Raw genomic sequence first — 22,526 nt, 5'->3', positions numbered from 1 at the left:
TGAAAAAATGCTCCTATTTTTATTTTATTTTTACTAAAATAACATGGTCAATGTCACAATTTTGCTCAAAACTTAATTTATTGACCTAGAAATATTCCAGAATCAAAAATCTCTCTTCATTTATCAAAGTTTAAGTCCTCAAATTCTTACAATTTTGATCATTTCCAGGCTTAAATGGGGGGAAAAAAATCCAAGAAAGTATACATAATACTGTGAGATTTACAAGTGTTATTTTTCAAAAGCTGAAGTAATTACTTTCACCTATAGATCCATTATGATTAGCATACACCAAATAATAATAATAAAAAATAAAAAAACACTTCTACATAAACTCTTTTCATTCGCCTTTTATAGAAATTTGACCTGAAAAATATCTTGTTCTATTAGATGGAAATGTAATAACAGCACCCTTTGAACAAGAACATTACTGGAAAAACTGTGGAATACCACATAAATGAGGTTTTGTAACTGGAACTAAAAATAGCCCTAAAACAGAACCAACATGTACTTTTGGCAAGCAACCAGTAATATCCACTTAGTATTGCCTCTGTCTCTATGGAAACTGTCTGTCTTTCCTCTTCCTACAGCATCACCCTGGTGACGGTACATGCCAGGTGTGCATTCTTGCTCTTCAGAGAACAGGTTAGAGGCATTAACAACAAATGATAATGGATCACACAACAAAGATAATATTTGTATGTTTTAATGACTTAACCATTTTCTGTACAAGTTCTATAGCCCATGAATTCTCCTGTACTTGTGAATTCACCTGAATGTAATTTGGCCTTTTTTCTGAGCAATACAGTTCTCGGAACAACCATTCTCCCCATCACCCCCTTTCTAACATCACAATCTAATTTATACAAATGCTTTTTTCAGATATCACAGTTTCATTTCCACCCTGATGGCTCCGACCATTCAAACACTGCAGGATATTGCATTAAGCAACTCATACCTTTACCACATCTCAAGTCTCTACAGAAACACCCCCTCTAGAGGATACACTAAGAATCCAGCATGTTTTGCTGTAAACACATTACATGTTGGCCCAGAGCTACAGTTGGCCCGAGGTGTCGATTTTATTCCTCCTCTTCCGTCCATAAACATTAGTAACCAAGGACATAGCAATAATATGATGGGGGAAAAAGTGTGCGAAAATGGAAGAGGAATAAAAGGAACACTGAATTGGAGTGAGAAGTGATTGGCCAGGCACAGGGAAGTGAGGTACTGCATGTCTCCTTGGTTAAGGAGAGCAAGACGGAGTCCTAGTGAACGCTGGTGTCTAAAGAGAGCTGGCAGTGTGGGAGCACAGAGAAGTTCAGTTTTCCCAAGGGAAAATAATATCATAGGCAAAGTCTGTCCTATGTTTCACCATTCTGCTTTTGTGGGTATGCTGGAGAATTTGGTTGTCAATGTAAACAGTTGTGTTTGTCCGTTTCGTGCATTAACAAAGCCGTAATGCGTAAAAGAAACCATGCATTCCGGCATAAAATGAGGGGGAGAAAACGGGGGAGGGGGTTGAGAATTTACAGTCGTCTAGAAATTTTCTATACAGCTAAAATTTTCTCTTTAAATTGTACAAGTTTAATACTGGCTCTAAAATACTATCCTGACGATGTACTGCACAATAGACTCCTACCCTGAGATTTAACAAGAAATGCTGGGATAGGTAGTCTTTAATATATTTTTTTCCTTTCTAAAACAAGACTTATAAACTTCACTGGGACACTGCACATTTCCCACCTAGTGGTAAGCATTGATTTAAAATAAAAAACTGTCTTAAAAAGGAAAGAAAAAAATTGTAGTAAAAAGAACAATAACAAAATTAGTGTACAACACAAATATTACAGCGGCAGTAGTAGGTGTAATAATAACAACAGTATCTATTTTTCGCCTTGCTTTCCGATTCACATAGCAAAATTATTACCCTATACAGGAGTTAGTGCTTGTATATACACACACATTGTATAAGTACAATATAGATCAAACGTGTTGACCAAGGAAATATCTTATGACTTGCCTGTCAAACTTTTGACAGGTGATGTATTTATACACATACTGTATATTCTCAAATGTCTTATATAAACGTCTGCTGTGCATGTTTGTATACAAATGGTCTCTGTACATCAGTCTTGTGCACAGAATTGTAACAACTCTCTTATGGACATGTACATCATATTTACACAGTCTGCATTTATTGAGAGTCAATAAGATGGCTTATTCACCTAGCCAGGTTTAATCTCTTATCACATCCATTCTAAAAAACAGATACTGAATTATAACCCAGTTAAAACTAACTGCAACTTAATGGCAGCTTGTCCTTATAAGGACAGGGGGCGGAGTTGCTTTAGGTCAGCTGAGCCTCTAGATGGCAGTATGACATGTATGGCATTGTTTAAAAAAAGAAAGATACAGAATACAAAATCATTTTGAACTAATAAAAACCTGCCTCATGACCTTAAATCAAATACAAATGTATAGTTTATAAACCATTACCGACAGATGTTCTTTTACTATTGTTTTAGTACTATCTACATAATTACAAAGAATTCAGTTTAATCACCATTTGCTCCCTGAAACAAGTTTCTGCACATGCTACAGCACCTTTCTATTGCATCCGACTCACGCTCTCTGCTCCCATTAGTAGTTAAACTCCTAGCTCACAAATACTCAAAAGGATGCTTATCAGACAGATTTCAGGAATTGTTCAACCAAAAAAAAAAATCATTATTCACTCAAATTTATGGTCGCTCTAAACCCATATGCGGTTATTTTTTCTGTGAACACAAAAGTTTGGAAGAACCTTTACGCAGCTCTTTTCCGTTCATAGTAACCACATGTTGGGAAGATCCAAAAAGCAAATAGAACCATTAAATCATTATTATCATCATTTACTCACCCTCATGCCATCCCAGATGTGTATGACTTTCTTTCTCCTGCAGAACACAAAGATTTTTAGAAAAATAACTCTTAGCTCTTTTGGTCCTTACAATGGAAGTGAATGGTGACTAGGCCTTTGAAGCTCCAAAAATCACTCAAAGGCCACATAAAAGTAATCCATAAGACTCCAGTGGTTAAATCCATACTTCAGAAGCGATATGATAGGTGTGGGTGGAAACAGATCAATATTGAAGTCCTTTTTTTTTTTTTTACCATAAATCTCCACTTACACTTATGGTAAAAAAAATAAATAAAATTCACTTCCATTGTAAGGACCAAAAGAGTTGAGATATTCTTCTAAAACTTTGTTTGTGTTCTGCAGAATAAAGTCATACACATCTGGGTTGGCATGAGTAAATGAGAACATTTTCATTTTTGGGTGAACTATACCTTTAAAGTAGTCCATACATATGTTGTCCATATGCCAAGGCTAGTGTAGTAATTCACTGATAATCCTCTTCAGCACCCATGCCATAAAATCTCATTTACGCTCATGTTCAGATTAAAAAAATAGTGCATTGATGTGCTAGAATTGAAATCACTGATATCAAAACAGCATTGACAATGATTTTTGACAGCTGCATCAAAGATGAAGATTTTTTCAGTAATAATAACCTTCATTTCTGTCTGTTTCTCAAACAAAGCTAACATACAAGCACAGCTTGACAGATGTGGTCACTATGGACTGTTAGTGTATGAAAAACATTTGCATAAAGATTCTTCTTTTGTGTTCTATGGAAAAAATAATAGCATGGCGGTTTGGATTGAAATGATGGTGACAGAATTTTCATTTTTGGGAGAACTAGTTCTTTCAGGAGAAAATCAGTCTAGAATAAAATTGCCCTAAATAAATTCGGCTTCATATGATTCAGGAATAAGCTTAATGTAAAATCTGAAAACACAGTCTTTCAGTGTTCAGAATCAGATCCAAATCTTAAAACTATTACATGTGCAAGTTGGAAGTAGCAGAACTCAAAGGGTTCTGTGTCATGTTTTGTGTCAAGTTAAATTTGAAACTAAAATGAACCTGCGGATGTTGAGCCCAATCTACAGTACTGGCACCACTAATGCTATTCTAATCCCTTTCCTCCCACACAATCGACACTATACATTTCTGTTCCTGTTACAGTACATCTATTAACATATTTCTCTCCTTTATTTTCTATTGCCGATCTAAACCCTGAGCCCTTCCACATCCATATCCCTTGGTAGCCCTGAGATCTATCATCTTGTAAGTAAAGGTGTTCCCGTCTAAAAACTGCTAAAAGTAAAACGGTCCTCACCCTCACCTCCCTGTTTAACTTTTAAATGAGCTACATGAAGGCCTTTCCCCTTAAGTACAACTATTTCTCCCCCCCAAACACCTAAAGGGAAAGTTCACCCAAAAATGAAAATTCTGTCATCATTTACTCACTCTCTTGTAGTTCAAAACCTGTATGACTCTCTGCGGAACACAAAAGATGTTTGACAGAATATTAGTTACCATTCACTTTCACTGTTTAGGAAAAAAAGGTGCAAGCCAGGCATACAGGCTTGAAGTAAATGACAGAATTTTCATTTCTGGGTGAACCATTTCCTTTAAGGTGAAGCCACACTTTAAACTCTAATACCACCCCATATGTTCAAGTGCACCATCTGAACTTCCTGCCTGACCCTCTATGAGTAAGAGAGGTGGGATCCATTCGAGATGTGCGATGTCACCGATGTACTCCGACTCAAACCTCCATCCCCACCTGCCCCTCTGCCCGAGGCGGTCCTCCGAAGGGGCCCCGGACTGTTCCTGAGAGCCATCAAGCTGGGGCCCCTCACAGACAATCCCTCCCCCCTTCCTCCATAGCCACTTTGAGAGGAGGAAGAGGATGAGGATGAAGGAGGAGAGCAGGAGGAAAGCGAGATGGGTGGAGGAGGAGGAGGTGGAGGGAGGAGGGCAAGGGATTGGGCAGAGGCATGGGAAGAAAAGTGATGTGGGTGGCCATGAGAGGAGGATGAAGATGATTGGTGACTCCCTCCACTTCCTCCTCCCCCACTCGCCCACTCTCTCTCTCGGCTGTCGCGGTACAGATGAGGTGTGCTCTGGTGGTGGTACTGTTGCGGCAGGTACCGGAGGTGATGATGCGAGGATGATGCTGATGATGATGATGATGCAGGTGAAGCAGAAGAGCGTGAGCCAGGAAGGCCACGGGCACCCATCCCTTCTAAATCCCTCTCTCGATCTCTCTCGCGACTGGAAATCTGCTCCCCTCGGCTGAATCCGGCTGTACTGTTCTGACTTCGCCAGGATGGGGGTGCCGCTGAGTTTTGGACTCCGTGGCTCCACTGGCTGCCCGAGCGTGGTACGGGACGGGACGGCCAGCCCCCGGGCCCTGAGGAAGGAGGGTTGGGGTAACCCTGGTTGTAAGCCTCAGCAGGGATGCCGCTCAAAGCCATGTTACTGAATCCCAGACGCATGCTCTCTGAGTCAAAGGACTCGATTTCACGAGCCTGATGCTCAAGTAGCGCCCGTATCCGCTCAGAACGCTCATTCTGCAGGGACAACATCTCCTCCTCAATCTGAAGAGGGACAAAAGGGTAATGGAAAGAAAAAGTAATAATCAGCATTTTAAAGGAATAGTTCACCCAAAAATGTATATTCTCTCATCATTTACTCACCCTCATGCCATCCCAGATATGTATGAATTTCTGTCTTCTGCTGAACACAAAGCTTTTTAGAAGAATATCTCAGCTCTGTATGTCCAAACAATGCAAGTGAATAGTGGCCAGAATCTGAAGGTGCAAAAAGCATTTAAAGGCAGCATAAAAGTAATCCATAAGACTCCAGTGGTTAAATGGTCCATGTCTTCAGAAGCGATTTGATAGGTGTGGGTGAGAAACCTCATTAAGTCATTTTTTACTTTAAGTTTCCACTCTCACATTCACCCACACCTATCATATCGCTTCAGAAGACATGGATTAAACCACTGAAGTAATTTGGATTACTTTTATGCTGCCTTTATGTGCTTATTGGAGTTTCACCATTCACTTGCATTGTATGGACCTAAAGAGCTGAGATATTCTTCTAAAAAGTCTTTGTTTGTGTTCAGTAGAAGAAAAAAGTAAAATATATCTGAGATGGCATGAGGGTGAGCAAATGATGAGAGAATTTTCTTTTTTTTTTTGGGTGAACTAATCCTTTAAGGTATCACTGGCATTCTTCCGAAACAAAACATAATTATGCGGCCTTCTAAAATACCTTTACTTGGCCAAATTCTAAGGCAAGCAATGCCATATTAAATTTGGACAAGGTTTTAGATGGCTGACAAAGCAAAAGAAATGTTGATTATAAATATAATTTGACCTAATTATTTAAAATACCTAAAAGTATCAATAAAACAGCTGAATCTATAGCTGAATCTACAGCAGACTTTTATATTTGTGAGCCATGTATTTTTTAACTTTTGAATCAATTGTGAGTTGAGTCTCTGATGGGCTTGAATGATGAGTTGATGTCTATGCAGAATGTTCCAAATCAGTCACTTATAAGGGTTCCATTTCAGTTAGAATGCTGCCTTAGAAGGCAACTGCCAGTGTAGGCAATAGACAGCAAAGCAGCTCACTAGGTTTTGGACAGAGCAATAATAAAATTACTCAAGATCCCTTCTAGACCTTTTATTCTTACCTTCTCTACACACCCAAAGACATCCATACATAACACCAATGCACAAACATGCTCAGGTAAACACACATTCATACACTGTCAATCCATCCATCCATTTAAAATCCTTTGATCTTTCTCGTACCCTCTGTTCAAGTAGAGCTCTTCGTATAGACACCCTCTGCTCCAGGTCTTTGGCCTCTCTATCATGTTGTGTGTCAGTATGCATCTTTATTTTGCTCTGATAGGCATTCAGAAGCTCCAATTCCTGCTGCAGCTGCATGCGGAGCCCTCTGTACTCCTCCTCCTGCGTCTCATCCAATCGCAACTGTTGGGCAAGCAAAGAGGCAGGCTTTCAGTAGAGAAGCAGCCAATGAAGGGGTTAAGGTCTAATGTGGAGACTTTCAATATGTGGTTGAATATCTCAAAACAAGTGAAGAAAATGTCCCGGTCATATTGCACCCCATAGTCCAAAGACAGAACTAAGAAATTTTGCCTTTATTTTGCACAAAGCCTATTTTGAGAAAATCAAGCCTTTTTTAGGACCATTAAGATTCCTGCATTGCGACATCACTTTCATGAGAATAAAGCACATTTCCTCAACCTACTGTCATTATCATAATGCAAAAATATACTAATTTCTCAAGTAACGCAGGAAAAAAAACCCTGATACATTTTACATAAAAATGATTTGTTGTACTGCCTTTAAATCATGACAAAATTTTCATGCCATTTAAAAAACAAAAAACAATACTATATTACAGAAATGAGAATTATCATTGGGAACTATCTGTCCAGACTCATTATAGTAATGAAAATTTGCAAGAGAAATGTGCTTAATTGTCATGAAAGTTACAATAGAGAAAATCTTAACATTCCTAAAAATGGGTTTCATTCTCTTTATGCAAAAAAATAATTTCGTCATTTTTATTTTGATGTGTGATCTGGACATGCTCTTGACATTTTTATGAGTATCAACCATGCATGTGTTTGAATTAGTGCTGTCAGTTCATTAAAATATTAAATCGTGATTAATCGCATAATATTTTTTGAGGTTAATCGTGATTAATCGCAGATTCTGAAAGTGCTGAAATTTGACACTATATATACTTCTTTTCCTGTCAAAATGCATTTATTTCCATCATAGGAAAAAAAAAACCAACATGTAACAATATAATGCTTTATTAACATTTTCCAAACAAAGCATTCCACAGTATAAAGATAGAAATGCACTAAAACAGCACCAATTTAAGCAACATCAAACATTTCCCAAAGTCTAAGTGGGAGGTTGACTAACTGAAAGAACATAGGTTTAGTATTCATTGCATTGGGCATTAAATATCTTAAACTCTCATTCTCCAAAAAATTAATCTGCCAGTAGACTGTGGCTAACCACTGTGTTACAGACATCATTAGGGGTGCACCGATCGATAGGCCACCAATCTAAATCTAAAACTAACATTAAGTTCATTAGTTCATGTTACAGAAATGTTGTTAAAAAATAGAACCTTTTTGTAGTGTTACCGTAATTTAACTGTGTGGGGCATAAACATATGTCTGTACAAAATAACTTGCAAAAGTGTGGCAAAGGGCACACAAAAAAAACAAAACGGTATCGGCCGATCTTAGTGTTAAAAAATAAAATCGGAGATCGGTATCTGCCTCAAATTTCCTGACCTGTGCACCACTAGCAATCATGAAGTCGTGTTCATGATTCACATCAGGGTGTAAGCACCGCTTTGAACTCCACATGAAAAGTGCTTGCAGAAAAAAAACATCTCATTCTGAGTCTTTGTGATAGTTAAGACTTGGCGTGCTTCTGTTGTAATTCAAATGTGCCTTACATAGTCCCATCTGGGCTTGTTTTGTACATCAAATAGCCCTAAGAGGTCCTTTCCCCATCATTTTTTATTACTGATACGGAAGTGCTGTTGTGTGTGCATCAGTGTGATGACTCCGGATAGACACATTACAAAGGTTCCGTTCTCACAACAAGTGTCTATGCTGGTTTATGCTGTATTAACAGTAAATGCGTTAATTGCGATTAAGAAAAATTAACGTGTTCAACTCTTCAAAATAAACCCATGCTTTAACGTGTAAATTCTGACAGCTCTAGTTGGTATACATGCATTACTCCATTTATCTAAACCATATTATGAGTGTGTGGCAGTGAAAGTGAAACAATGCATTAAAGTCCTTGCCTTACTCACAGCCTGTGTGGACATCATGTCTTTGATGGAATGGTCGTACTGCTCAGCCAGGATGGCCAGTTTACGTGTTTGCTCCTCTTTGAGTCTCTTCAGGACGGTCTTATGCTCTGATTTGGGCGTGGTCTCCAGCAGGTGGTTCCGCAGGGCTTTGTATTGCCGTGTCTGAATCTTACAGGTGTCTTGGAACTGACGCTTGATCTGCAGCTCTTTTGTCTGTGAGAACAAAACCCATATGACTGAAACTGCATATTTGATAACTCAATTCAACATCTTATCAAACAAACCTCTTCACGACATCAGGCCTTGTATTAACATCTTTGGAATGTTTATACAGGTGTTGGACTATGAATGTATTTAGATGGTTGGATTTAACTGAACTCCTTTGTGGTATCTCACCCTTACAACTGCCATAAATGACAAACTCTTTTAACTCCTTTTTTTCTTAAACATCCTGTAGCGTACACCAGGGTTGAGCACCATTCAGAACTGAGAAAACCTTTCAAATTCCACATTTAATTCCTGAATTTGAATTTAGATAGATTAATTCATTTGGAAGACCCCCTCACCTTCAAGCACTTGGGTTGCTGGCGGACCTCCACGCCATGTTTCTGACGAAGCTCTTGCTCACGCCGCTTATTGTACTCCATCTGATTGGCAAGTTCGCTTTGGTGCTGCGTACGGATCAGGTCGGCCCGAGTGCGCTGGACCATTGCCAGCTGCCTGAACTCCAGCTCCTGAGTGGTCTCGTGATGTCTCAACAGCATAGCACACTCCAGATCCTTCTGGGTCTGACGCTTATTCAGATCCTACAGGCAGAAAAAAAAAAAGACCAAATAAATGAGTAGAAAATGTGATTTAGTAGATGTTATGAAGTGGTCATCAATCGATAAGGGGCTTTCAATAGCTATTACATATATGTAGGGAGCACGGTGGCCGATAATAAATGTAGGGCTGGACAATTAACAATCTTGATATTTATTGGAAAAAAACACTATATTGACGCTAAACTTTTGAGAAATTTTCTATAATTAACCTCAGTTTTTCATCCAGATGATCAGGTGCCTTTTAGTAAAAATGCATGTAGTTCGGCAAAGTTTTACACATAACTAGCTAACTGAATCACAGCCATGAAATCAGCCAGTTAGGAAGTATTAGCTGGCCCTGCTATCATGTAAACAGTAACGAGGCTAGGTTGCCGCTAGCTAGCTCTCTGGCTAATATGATATCCATGGGCGGACTGGCCATCGGGATTAGTGGGCATTTTCCCGGTGGGCTGCTGGGTAATTTGTGCCGGTCCACTGCTGCACAAGTATAAAAAAAAAATAATGAAAGTTGTTGGGCTCCAGCATGGCCGCGCGGACCCCGTGACAGAGCAAAATTGTTTTAAATTTTTTTGCAAGGTCAAATTTTTTTATTTTGAATTCATGTATAGACTTTTATTTTGAAATCGCTTACATAGTGGTGCGGTTTCCATATGCGTGTTTACTCTGTAACTCGTGTGGATTTTATTATTTGACATACAAATCACAATAATGGTGACAGCCAAAAACAACATATTACGTATAAGATGAGCTTTGAATAAACATAAAATGACAAATAACTGCAAGTTAAAACAAATATAACAGCAGCGTAAATAAAATCAGCAAACAGTAAAGCTATGAGCAGTACAGTCATCTGCATAATTTACTCATACCACAAAGCATTACTGAGAGCTGAAGAGCGGCTTCTTCACAGATCACACACCTTGCTTAATAATGCTCACACCTGACAGAAATGCAGAAAATAAGTCCTGAAAAATATTACTTTGTGGCTATCTGAGATTTTGAGGCTTACCTTTGTTTTTTGTTTTTTTTATATAAATATACACTACTGGTCAAAAGTTTTGAAACACTTGACTGAAACATTTCTCATGATCTTAAAAATCTTTTGATCTAGGGGGCCTGGGATCAGTGGTAAAGACGCTGGCTACCACCCCTGGAGTTCGCTTGTTCGCTAGTTCAAATCCCAGGGCGTGCTGAGTGACTCCAGCCAGGTCTCATAAGCAACCAAACTGGCCCGGTTGCTACGGAGGGTAGAGTCACATGGGGTAACCTCCTCGCGATCGCTATAATGTGGTTTGTTCTCGGTGGGGCGTGTGGTGAGTTGAGCGTGGTTGCCGCGGTGGGTGGCGTGAAGCCTCCACACGCGCAATGTCTCCGTGGCAACACGCTCAACAAGCCACATGATAAGATGTGCGGGTTGACGATCTCAGAAGCGGAGGCAACTGGGATTCATCCTCCGCCACCCAGACTGAGGCGAATCACTACGCGACCATGAGGACCTAAAAGCACATTGGGAATTGGGCATTCCAAACTGGAAAAAAAAAAAAATATCTTTTGATCTGAAGGCGTATGCTTAAATGTTTGAAATTAGTTTTGTAGACAAAAATATAATTGTGCTACCATATTAATTTATTTCATTATAAAACTAAAATTTAAAATAAAAAAAGTTTTTGAAATTGATGACTTGGACCAAATAATAAAAGCAGCCAATAAGTGCCCAACATGGATGGGAACTCCTTCAATACTGTTTAAAAAGCATCCCAGGGTGATACCTCAAGAAGCTAGTTGAGAAAATGTCAAGAGTACATGTCTGCAAATTCTAGGCAAAGGGAGACTACTTTGAAGATGCTAAAATATAACAGGTTTGATTTATTTTGGATTTTGTTTAGTCACAACATAATTCCCATAGTTCCATTTATGTTATTCCATAGTTTTGATGACTTTTATTCTAAAATGTGAAGAAAAAATTATAAAGAATAAGTGTTTCAAAACTTTTGACTGGTACTGTATATATACACAGTATATTTTTATAAATAAACATTTACACAGTTATGTGGGTAATTGACATGAAATTTTAAGCATTGTCATCAGTGTCCTGCGGTGTGACACTTTCTTCATCTATTTTAAACAACATTTTCTGATCTTGTATAGCTATATATAAATCATATATTACTATTGTTATATTTGTTGTTTCCACAACCTCACATTAACTAAGACTTTAGTTTATCTGCACTTCAAGAAAAAGTTGCAAGATTCCAAATCATCACAGTTACAGTGGTTCTATAGTTGTTTAAAAGTTATGACAATTTTTGCATCAGTGGGGCCCGTTATCACGACTAGCAGTCAATATTAATGTCTTTTTTTCAAAACAAAATTTTTAATTAAGCCGGAAAATGAAATCAAAGAGGCGGTGTGTTATGGTGTGGTGCGTTGTGGGCCGCTCTGGCCCAGAAAGTCCAGGGTCACTTTTTAGTCCCAGTCAGCTCCTGATGATATCATTGTGTACCAAAAAAGACAGCACTGACAATGCAATACAGCTTTCGACCTGAACACAACAGCAACTCCGACATCGACATCACTGCCGTTTATTTATGTACTATTTAGTTAAATGTGTTTTCATGATCATTAGCGCTGTCAGTGGATATAATGACTTTTAGGCTACAATAATGTCATGTACAGGTTACGTAGCTGACACATACCGCCCCAAAACCATGAAGAAGAACATTGTCGGAAACATAAAAATTAATGACTATGAGAGTCAAATGTTCGCTGAAGACGATGAAATTGTGGTAAAAGAGGTCACACACCTTATGTAGGATGAAATCCTAAACTGAGTATATTTCTTTAAATTCAAATTAAAAGGTATCTTACCCTGTGGAGTTTACTTGTAAACAAACAAGTTATGTTTACATTAATTACTGAGGCCTAACAAACATGTGGAATGCATTTCCTTTCCCATTAAATGTATTAAATTTATAAGTATCAATATCTAACAATTGTGATAATATTTTTGGCCATATCACCAAGCCCTAATCTATACTGTTTTTTTTTTTTTTTTTTTTTTTTTTTTTAAACATTAAGCTCAAATGTCGAATTTTTATCTAGAATTTAAATCAAGTATTGTTAAAAAGTACAGTAAAAAAAAAAAAAAAAAAAAAAAATCAGAATAAGAAAAATATTAATGTTATCTTTTTCCAATATCAGCCTAATCATTCAATATTTTAAAGTTATAATAATAAATAAAAGGCTAATATGGTCTCAGACAGAGTCGTGGATCCATACCAAAGAGACACTCTCTGATAAACACACTCCTGTCTGGCTCACCTCTCTGAGCAGGTCCTGTTCCAGATTGTGTCTTGCTAGCAGCATCTTCCTTTTATACTGTCGGCACTGCAGCTCGTAATACTGCCTCTGCCGCCTTAATAAAGAAGCCTCTTCCTCAGCCTGGATCTGCTGCATACACTCCTTCTGCCTCACCAACCATTCCTGCTTCTCTCGCTTCGGTGTGGACTGGTTCTCACTCAGCTCCTGTTGCCATGGGGAAGGATTTCAGGGTGACAAAAGTGTTGTGATAAGGAGGTTATGGGGTGGATGAATATGTAATGGATACGGTAGAGGAAAGCGTAAGTCAGTAGACATGTGTAAACCAGTAGTTCTTTGTAGCGGTTTATATAATATCACTGGCATTTAGCATTGTTTTTCCCTCCTGTCCATGACCCGATCAGAATAGACTAGCAACTTATTTTGGGTCACCACCCAGCAGTTGAGAACCACAGAGGTGGCTCTGAGCAAAGTGTGTATACCTCTTTAAGCTGCTCCTTGCGTTGTCTGTACTGGCGTTTCTGGGAGTCCAGCAAGCTATTGAGTTCTTTCTTCTGCTGGTTTAGTATGTGCTGCTGAAACTTCTTCTCTTCAGCCTGAGCAGCCTTAATCTGAAAACACACAACAGATAAATATACTGTAGATAAACATCAACCATTTTCCAATAATAACAATAAATCCCAATTCAAAACACAACTACACAAAAATCCACATTATGATTTTACAAGTTCTGCCCAGTGTTAATTTAACAGGTTAGTCTTTGACGAAAATGTCCCTTAAAATTAGTCAATATTTTGTCATGACATATTCATTCATTTTAGTCAGCTTTACTCTGACTAAACTGGCATATTTTAGTCAACGAAAATAATACATTTTGGTTGAAGTAATGTGCAAAATGACAAAAACGTGTCAAACAATAACAGACCAATCTTTAATCGAATATTCAAGCATTTAGAATTTTTTTTTTTTTTTATAAACATGTTCTTTATTTAAAAATGTATCAAAAATATAAAAGGAAGGCCGCATACAAAATACTGCACAACTGTTGTTGAGAAAACATGATCTCCTGAAATAATAGCATATAATGAATATACTGAAGTATTAGCTACTCTTTAAAAGTTTTTAAAGTCTGCTGTATTCTGAGTTCTTCATGATTTAGAGACTGGTATTAATTTTCCACGTTTAGTCTGTTTAGGATATTGCAATGCGTGTTCTCAGTGTAGGGTTTTTTTTTTATTTTTATGGAAACAGCGTGTTCACAACTCAAGTAACGCAACACAAGTTACGCATATTATGACTAGCGGCTAACTTAGTTCAAGTTCACCTGTTCATTTGCTTAATTGTCTGTGCAGATGCAAGTTGTAATATTACATACATGTTGTTGATACAGTGATTAATCTCAAGTATAACAGGATACATTTGTGTGAAGTATTTAACCCATTTTAAAGCAGCATTATGCCGGTGTCAAATGTCAAACTCATGCAGCTCAAGTGGGGAAATCCACAACATACTGGATTAGATGAATCCATATATAATATCTTAGGGTGCGTTTACACGACAATGATTTACTAAAAACGGAAAAGTTTGTCCTTTGCGTTTTTGAGAAGTTTCGCGTACAGACGACAACGTTGTCCACGAAAACGACTAAAAACGCTGTATTATGCATGCCAGGCCAGTAGTTGGCGATGTCACTTTGTAAAGAAACACTATGCACCTGCATACATAAGCATTCTTCCACAGAGCGGTGAATACAAACAATGAATTTTTGTGGTCAAGAAAAAGAAACTATTTTGCATCTTTTTTTTCCATTGTCTTTACTCAAGATTATTTTGGAAGGATTTGGAATTTTATATTAAAAGAAAAATGGAGTGTATGATAGAAATTTGTATATTTGATGTACTTTTTTATACAGAAAAAGAAAATTTGAATTGTAAAGAACAACATATTATACATTTGTTTATTTTGTTAGGAAAATTCCATATACATAAAAAGAAGTGGGCTCAATGTAAACCAAATTTTGCACATTTTATAAATGACTTTAAATTATATGTAAATCTCTTGGAACAAACAAAAAACAAAAAAGCACTGAAAACATGTAATGCTCTGAAAGCATTGAAATTTATATAATTTTCTTTATTTATTTTTTCTCTCTCTCTGGCAGCTAATGTTAATTTGATTATGTGGATATGTAATACCTCTTGTTCTTGTGGCATTGAATCAATAAAGCATAAAAAAATAAATAAATAAATATACAAACAATGAAGATGGCGATCACTGGTCGTAGTAGTGATGCAGTAAATCTACACTTTGCTGGAGAAGCGTCAATAAACTCAAAATCTTGAGCAGCACAAACACAGTCCTGTAGTCCGCCATTGTAGTTTTGAATGTCTCGCGCATTGTTTTGAAGTACTCGCGCGCATGTCTATAGACTGAACACGTAATACGTGTGCACATGATGTCATCGTTTTCAGAAATTCAAGTTTTGGTATGTTTACACGGAGACGATAACAGCATCGTTTTCAAAAACTTGCACTTTGAAACCTGTTTTCAAAAGTTTGTGTTTTCAGGCCCCAAAATGCCGTTGTCATGAAAACGAACAGCCAAAACGCATACAAAGTTTTCCGTTTTTAGTTGAAAATGTTGTCGTGTAAACGGCCCCTAAATTTATAAACAGATGTTTCTCTAGATGTTTCTTCTTCTGTTTATATCTTGCAGTATTATTTTTATTTCTTGTCATTTTCGTCAACCGTACGCTTTAATAAAATCATTTAATTATCGTCATTGTGTGTCTTTTTCCTGTCGTACTTGTTAGCATTGACAAAAAAAAAAAAACCTTCATCAACTAGCGCATTCATTAGTGATTTCGTTGACGAGATTAACACTGGTTCTGCCAATCTTTCTCATATGTCACACAAAAGTCAATGAAAAATCTAAATTTGAAATCAAAACGGACCCTTTTTACTTTTTAAATGCTAATTCAAGGTCTTATTGTGTACGATTAAATCAGTGCAACTGTATTCCAAACAAAAACGGTGTGTCTTTGGAATCTTTTAATGAAATACAATAACTTCTTCCACCTCTGAAATGACTTTTCGGCTGACGTCACCAAGCTTTTTTTTTTTTTCAATCCCTACCTTGCCTCTATTCTGGTGCGTAATGCCCAGAATTAATAATTCCAATCAATTCCCAATGGATAAAATCAAGTCCCACCATACATTTATTTTATTTTTTTGTTGAATATCCTGTTTCCCTCAAAAATAAACCAGATTACAGAAGTAAAAAGGGCTGTGAACAGTGTTTCATGTTGACTAATTTTATACTCATTAAAAAAATTAAAAAAATATTTAAAAAAACATGTCTCTCTCACCTCTTTTTCCAGGATGGCCTGGTGTTTCTTACTCAGCTTATCAGCTTCACTACCAAAGTTGTTTCTCTGGGTCTCCAGCTCTTTGTCGAGTCTGAGCTGGTGTTCATCCATCTCTGTCTTGAGTTTGTTCTCTAGAGCCAGCAGCTGTTTCTGGTGCTGTCTCCTCATGCGCTTGTACCCAGACATCTGCTCCCTCAGAGCTGAGCCCTGTTCATGCTCCTGAATCTGACGGGTCACCTGCACAGAGAAAACAACAGAGAGTGTTGTTTATCCTAACTTAAGATATGAAGAAAAGATTCAGACAGGAATGGAGACCCGAATACAAGAATGCTATCTCTTGGAGAATGGGAAAAAGACTGCAGATTCTACCTGGATCTGGTAATAGTCAACACCAGCCACTAGTAGGTGCTGTGCTATAATGTGGCTGCAAATGTGGACTCTGGGTATGTTAGACAGGTGCTCACCAGAGAAGCTGTCCGGATTGTGGCGAAATGGTCTCGGTTCCGATGCACCCTCCTCCGTGCAGCTGACGATGGCTGCTGTGGCGACTCCATCTCTGGCTGATACGGGTCATCGTAGATGTTATCACGAGCCTGACAGAGATACAGAAAATTAAGACGAAATAAAATAAAGAAGTGAAGGAATAAATATATAGCAATAGTAAAGCTAAGGACTACGTACAGTGGGCCGGTGTATGATGGAGCTGTTTGAGGTTACTGTCTGTTCACCCTCCTGCATCATGGCCATCTCAGCGCTGTCGTCTGACCCGTCGGCCAGGCTGTTGACTGAGGAACTCTGAGAGCTGGCGCTGATAGACATGGACGGCACAGAGTGAGAGCTCTCCATACTGTTCACTGTGCCCGTCTGCAAGAGGTACTGCTCTGCATCCTACACAAAGGCGAGAAAAGAAAGACGTCTTTAATTTTAATTTAATTTAGAATAATGTAAATAATTGAGTAAAGAAACAACACAAAAGGACCATAATAACAAAAAAACAATACTAGTATTAAAGTAGGAATACTAACAGAAGGTACTAAACTAGAGGGAAGGATCAAAACAGAAAGAAAACGATTGATGAGCCTTTGAAAGGACATATGGAGTTAGCCATAAGGATAGAGAGAGAGCAAGAGAGGTACCTCTTCCTCCTCTCCACCCTCTTGTGTAGGGCCGTTGTGCGTTTCCTGAAAGAGGATCTTCTTCATCTTCCTGTACTGCAGGTTGTCCAGCTCACGCACGGCATCTTTGGTGCGCGTAATCAGATCCATCACTACAGAATGGGGGCGCTCTCGGCACAGGAAATGGTGCTGCAATGGGAGAAAGAGTAAATATAATTTATGAACAACAGAGGTTGATAGACAGAATGTGTGACTAGATGAATGAGCTAGAATTAGGGCTGTCAGGAAGGTAAGGGAGAGAATGTGTGAATACGTGAATGAAGAGCTAGTGTGTGTGTGTGTGTGGGGGGGGGGGGGGGTTAAGTGTTTATGTCTTACATTGAGCAGCACATCTGAGGTAGGCCTGTCCTGAGGGATTTTTTGAAGACAAGAGTCCACAAAGTTACGGAAGTAGTCCGACCTACATTAAAGAGAAGAGGATGTTAGACATACAAAAAGCACAAACATACAGAAAATGTCACTTTTAAGGAAAACAATGTAAAAGCAGATATTTCAAATTAAACATAAAACAAAGAAATCCACAAAAATAGAAAAACTATTAAGTCGATAGCAAATATAGGAGAGAAAGTAAGACAAGAAAATGGGATAAAACTTCAATAGTTGATAGACCAAAAATGGTTAAGACAAAAAAAAACAAAAAAAAAACAAAAAAAAAAACAACTAGACCAAAGTTCTCACCAGTGGTTTGATGCCAGGACAGGGCTTTCGTTTTGCGCAATGTGATATAAGGCACTCATAGCATTCATATTGAACAAGGGCGGCTTCCTTTCAGCTAGAGAGTGAAAAACAAAGAGAGAGAAATGTAAAACCATAGCAGATAGGCACAGAAAAGATTTAATTTAGAAAGGATGAGTGACACGGGGGCCTGGGTAGCTCAGCGAGTATTGACTCTGACTACCACCCCTGGAGTCGCGAGTTCGAATCCAGGACGTGCTGAGTGACTCCAGCCAGGTCTCCTAAGCAACCAAATTGGCCCGGTTGCTAGGGAGGGTAGAGTCACATGGGGTAACCTCCTCGTGGTCGCGATTAGTCGTTCTCACTCTCAATGGGGCGCGTGGCAAGTTGTGCGTGGATCGCGGAGAGTAGCATGAGCCTCCACATGCTGGGAGTCTCCGCGGTGTCATGCACAGCGAGCCACGTGATAAGATGCATGGATTGACGGTCTCAGAAGCAGAGACAACCGAGACTTGTCCTCCACCACCTGGATTGAGGGGAGTAACCGCACCACCACGAGGACCTACTAAGTAGAGGGAATTGGGCATTCCAAATTGGGGAGAAAAAGGGGATAAAATTCAAATAAATATAAAAAGAAAAGAAAGGATGAGTGACAACAATTAGGGATACATTTTTATAAAAAAAACAAAATAAAAAAAGACCTAGAGGCATAGATAAAATGAGAGAATAGATGAAAACACTGGGAGGGTGAGAACGACAGTAAGAGAGGGTGAGATGGAGTGAAGTTAGTGTACAACCCAAAGCAGCTTAGACACTTAAACCCAAATCCCTTTCCCAAGCAAAAGACATAAACACAACACAGACTCAAAAGCATTGAAACACGCTGGCCTAAATACACCCCCTTAATAGCAGAGATGACCTTAAGCATCAAGGGTCGGTAGGAGGTGGAAAGTCATGGGGCACTTCCAACATAACACAAACCTAGTTCGATGCAGGTGATGCCCAGAGACCAGACGTCCACCTTGCCCTCGTATTGTCCCTCGTCCATTGCCAGGATCACCTCTGGGGCCATCCTGCACACAAGGGTTGAAAGTGTCATTGATACTTATATGCTTTAGTTCTTACTTAAAATAGAGTAGACATAATTTGATGCTCACAACGCAAAGCTTCCTACCCAGTCCACACAGATAATTTCTGTAAACTAAGCTGCAAAATCGGGTCACAGTAGAGCTCGGCAGTATGATGGTCCAGTATTTACAGCAGTGTTTCCCCTATATGCATTCAGCAGTGGTGCACCGCAATGCTTCCAGGAAATTCTTGACAACGCTTGCTAGCACCAGTCATCTACATGCTTTTTACACTGTGTGCAGTAGTGATGTTTCATTAGTAAATTAATCTGTCTTTTTGAACAAATCTTTTAAGTGAACAAATCAATCTAGTTCACCTCCATAAACTGACTCGTATTTCTCCTTCACTGACATCTCTCCCTTTCGAGAGGCCAATTAGCTCAGAGACACACAGAGAAACAACATCTAGAGTTAATTCACTCCACTTAATATTATATACAGAAACGTACTGCCAATAAATAGATAGTTACAAATATAGTTTGTCTGTATTCTTCAAGCAATTTCAGTTATTTTTTTTATAACTTTATAAATGTTATAATTGAAAATGACAATATTCTGAATGAATATTAACTGGCCAGCTTAAATGATGTAAAAACACCATATGCAACAGAGTGGAATACATTAAATGCACACATCTTAGTGTCATTGGGGGCTTTAAGGTTGTTGTAAGCTACTCCTCCACTGACATGTGTAAATACTGGTCCAGCGTTGCAGGCTTGTGGACCGCACCGCTGCTAAAAAACTCATAGGGAAACACCGTACCGTGCCAACCGTAACTTATCATCATCATCATCCAATCAGAATATTTATTCAGAACTATCATTTTATAATAGTAGTTTTAAAGTTCACAGTCTTTTGCTTTCAACTTGGGTGTTACATAATGTGAAACTGCATTTACAATAATGCCAAGACTTATCAGGCATTATCTGTATTATTAAAATAGGCATTACCACATAGTTGAGTTTTTAGCAAATATAACTATGGTGATAAATATAATTGCAGTGATATACAATTACTTATTCCATGATACATGATTATGGTCATACCACCCACCTCTACATCACAGTATTTACGACACAACCATGAGTACATTAACATATCACTGCCCACATTTACATATGTGAATCCATATCCAGAATTTCAGTTTGATCAGTTAGTCAGTTTACATGTGAAGTGCTAATCATTTAAACATAGAAGCCTTAAAAGTACAGTACTAAAAGCAATCGGTTTAATTAAAGATCAGTGAGAGAATGGAAAATGGGTACAACTGTATCATTATATATTATTGGTGCCTTGACAAGGATTATTAGTGGTCTTCAGATAAAAAACAAACAAATGCTACTAGGGATGCAACTAATGATTATTTTGATAATCGATTAATCTAACGATTATTAGAACGATTATTCGACTATTGCAACAAATAATCATTAGCTCTTAACCAACAATTCAGCTTGTGCCCTGACTTAAAAGGCTGTATTAATCATGCTTACTAACAACAAAGAGGACAAAATCATCTTTTAAATATACCTCTAAATGGCATTCATTCAATTAAAGGGAAAAAAATACTTTAAGTTTAATTCAGTAAAGAAATTCACTCCAAAAAATCATATTATCATCAAGTGTTTTGTTACTTGAGAAGCAACATATAAAATATTTAGGTTTTCTTTAAGAGAATGTATCTAAAATATAAGTGCATTTTGTATACAAGTGTATTTATTCACTTGGTTATACTTCTGCGAGTGCAGTAAAGACAAAATATACTTATATTCAAGATCTATTCTCTAAAAGCACGTCTAAATACCTTAAATGCTGCTTCTTTAAAGGGTTTTTAGATATTTTAAAATATTTGTATTTTTAATAATATATTTAACATTCTCAGATATCAATTTTTTCTTCTGCAGTATAGCTGCTTAAGAAAATGTACGTTGTTTTTAAGGAGTTTCAGATATTTATTTTGGAAAACAAGCCAAAACTAAAACATATCAAAAATGTATTTTGTTGCAGTATATAATGGGGCAAAGACTACCCTCTCTCACCTTTCTATTCACTTCAATCCATCTTTAACTCACAAAAAACAAACTCTCTCTTATTAATAAAGCTGCATATTGCCAATTTTCTTCACGATAAGAAATGCACAGTGACACATTTATTATGATTCAATATGTCATGAGCCATCACGTTATAATCTAGCTGCATTAAGCGTGCACACTTGAGGGATGAGCATCCCCGGGTGCAGTTTCAATCTCTCCCCCTTAGATCAGGACATTCACGCAACTCATAAGAGGCACTGTCCGCACAGAGAAATGCCAGTTTCGGAGTTTCTAGTTTTTTACATGTCCTGCTTCCATTTTATTTGAACTTTAATAAAGCTATAACGCATTAAATATAACTGCATTTAAGATGTAACACCGGTGTGTCTCCTTTAAAGAGATCCGGCTCCGCTTATTCCACATCAACAGTGCTTCACATCAACATCAACGTTTTATCATTAGAGTTTAATGTGATCTCATGTTACGTTCAAACGACTATTTGACAACCAAAATTTTTGTCGATAATGTTTTTACTGTCAACGTTGTTGATAACGTCAACTAATCGTTTCAGCCCTAAATGCTACACAAGTTTAGATATGCCCAATTATTAGTTGTGACTTACCAGTATGGTGTGCCCACAAAAGAGTTGGCAGGAGAAACAATTGAGGCAGAGCCAAAATCTCCAAGCTTCACCTGACCGGGCTCAGTTAGCAGAATATTACCTGCCTTTACATCTCTGGAAAAAGAAAAAGAATGTGTATATTTCAGCACTGAAAAAAACAAACAATTAAATCAATTCAAGATTTTGAACTGAGATGAAATGACAAAAGAAAAGCCACACAATATATTTAAAAGCCAAGCAGGTGTGAAGGTAAGGTAAGAACGGAAATAAAAGAAAAGTGGGCATGCCAATGGTCTTACCTGTGTATCATATTATGAGAGTGAAGGTAGGCGAGGCCCATAAGTGCACCATGGGTAATAGCAGCTATTTCCACCTCCTGTAGAGGCTTCTTATGCACTGTAGGGTAAAAAAATAATATATACTTCACTGTGGGAAAATAACATGATACCGATCAGACCAGGACAATATTTACACAAAACCTGCATGTTTCGCTATCAATTGATGACAGTGCTTATATAAAAGCAAGCACAGCAGATACAAATGAAACCACTAAATTTAGACAGGGCAGCTGAGGGAAAGTTACAACTTGACTTGGAAACTAGGGAAG

At 38.0% G+C, this 22,526-nt stretch overlaps 1 protein-coding gene across 2 annotated transcripts in view; it reads right to left on the bottom strand.

Annotated features, from left to right (window-relative positions):
* The window catches only part of LOC127451578 (serine/threonine-protein kinase TAO2-like), a 34,279-nt gene continuing 11,753 nt past the window's right edge, over nucleotides 1-22,526 (bottom strand). Inside the window, exons 6-20 of one of the 2 annotated variants that reach the window (XM_051716354.1) lie at nucleotides 22,219-22,315; nucleotides 21,920-22,033; nucleotides 19,122-19,213; nucleotides 18,144-18,237; nucleotides 17,784-17,865; nucleotides 17,427-17,594; nucleotides 16,972-17,178; nucleotides 16,755-16,883; nucleotides 16,291-16,527; nucleotides 13,406-13,534; nucleotides 12,927-13,130; nucleotides 9,348-9,587; nucleotides 8,773-8,994; nucleotides 6,717-6,899; nucleotides 1-5,490 (exon numbers count right to left, since the gene is read on the bottom strand). In XM_051716354.1, the coding sequence (XP_051572314.1) occupies nucleotides 4,597-5,490; nucleotides 6,717-6,899; nucleotides 8,773-8,994; nucleotides 9,348-9,587; nucleotides 12,927-13,130; nucleotides 13,406-13,534; nucleotides 16,291-16,527; nucleotides 16,755-16,883; nucleotides 16,972-17,178; nucleotides 17,427-17,594; nucleotides 17,784-17,865; nucleotides 18,144-18,237; nucleotides 19,122-19,213; nucleotides 21,920-22,033; nucleotides 22,219-22,315 (3,092 nt within the window). In that variant the 3' untranslated portion in view covers nucleotides 1-4,596. The remainder of the gene's footprint in view (nucleotides 5,491-6,716; nucleotides 6,900-8,772; nucleotides 8,995-9,347; nucleotides 9,588-12,926; nucleotides 13,131-13,405; nucleotides 13,535-16,290; nucleotides 16,528-16,754; nucleotides 16,884-16,971; nucleotides 17,179-17,426; nucleotides 17,595-17,783; nucleotides 17,866-18,143; nucleotides 18,238-19,121; nucleotides 19,214-21,919; nucleotides 22,034-22,218; nucleotides 22,316-22,526) is intronic. The other variant, XM_051716355.1, reaches the window with a different exon arrangement.

The sequence above is a fragment of the Myxocyprinus asiaticus genome, chromosome 14, assembly GCF_019703515.2.
Source record: "Myxocyprinus asiaticus isolate MX2 ecotype Aquarium Trade chromosome 14, UBuf_Myxa_2, whole genome shotgun sequence".
NCBI classification, from domain to species: Eukaryota; Metazoa; Chordata; class Actinopteri; order Cypriniformes; family Catostomidae; genus Myxocyprinus; species Myxocyprinus asiaticus.
The sequence above is the reverse complement of the archived record's forward strand: the minus strand, read 5'-3'. Positions and strand labels throughout refer to the sequence as shown.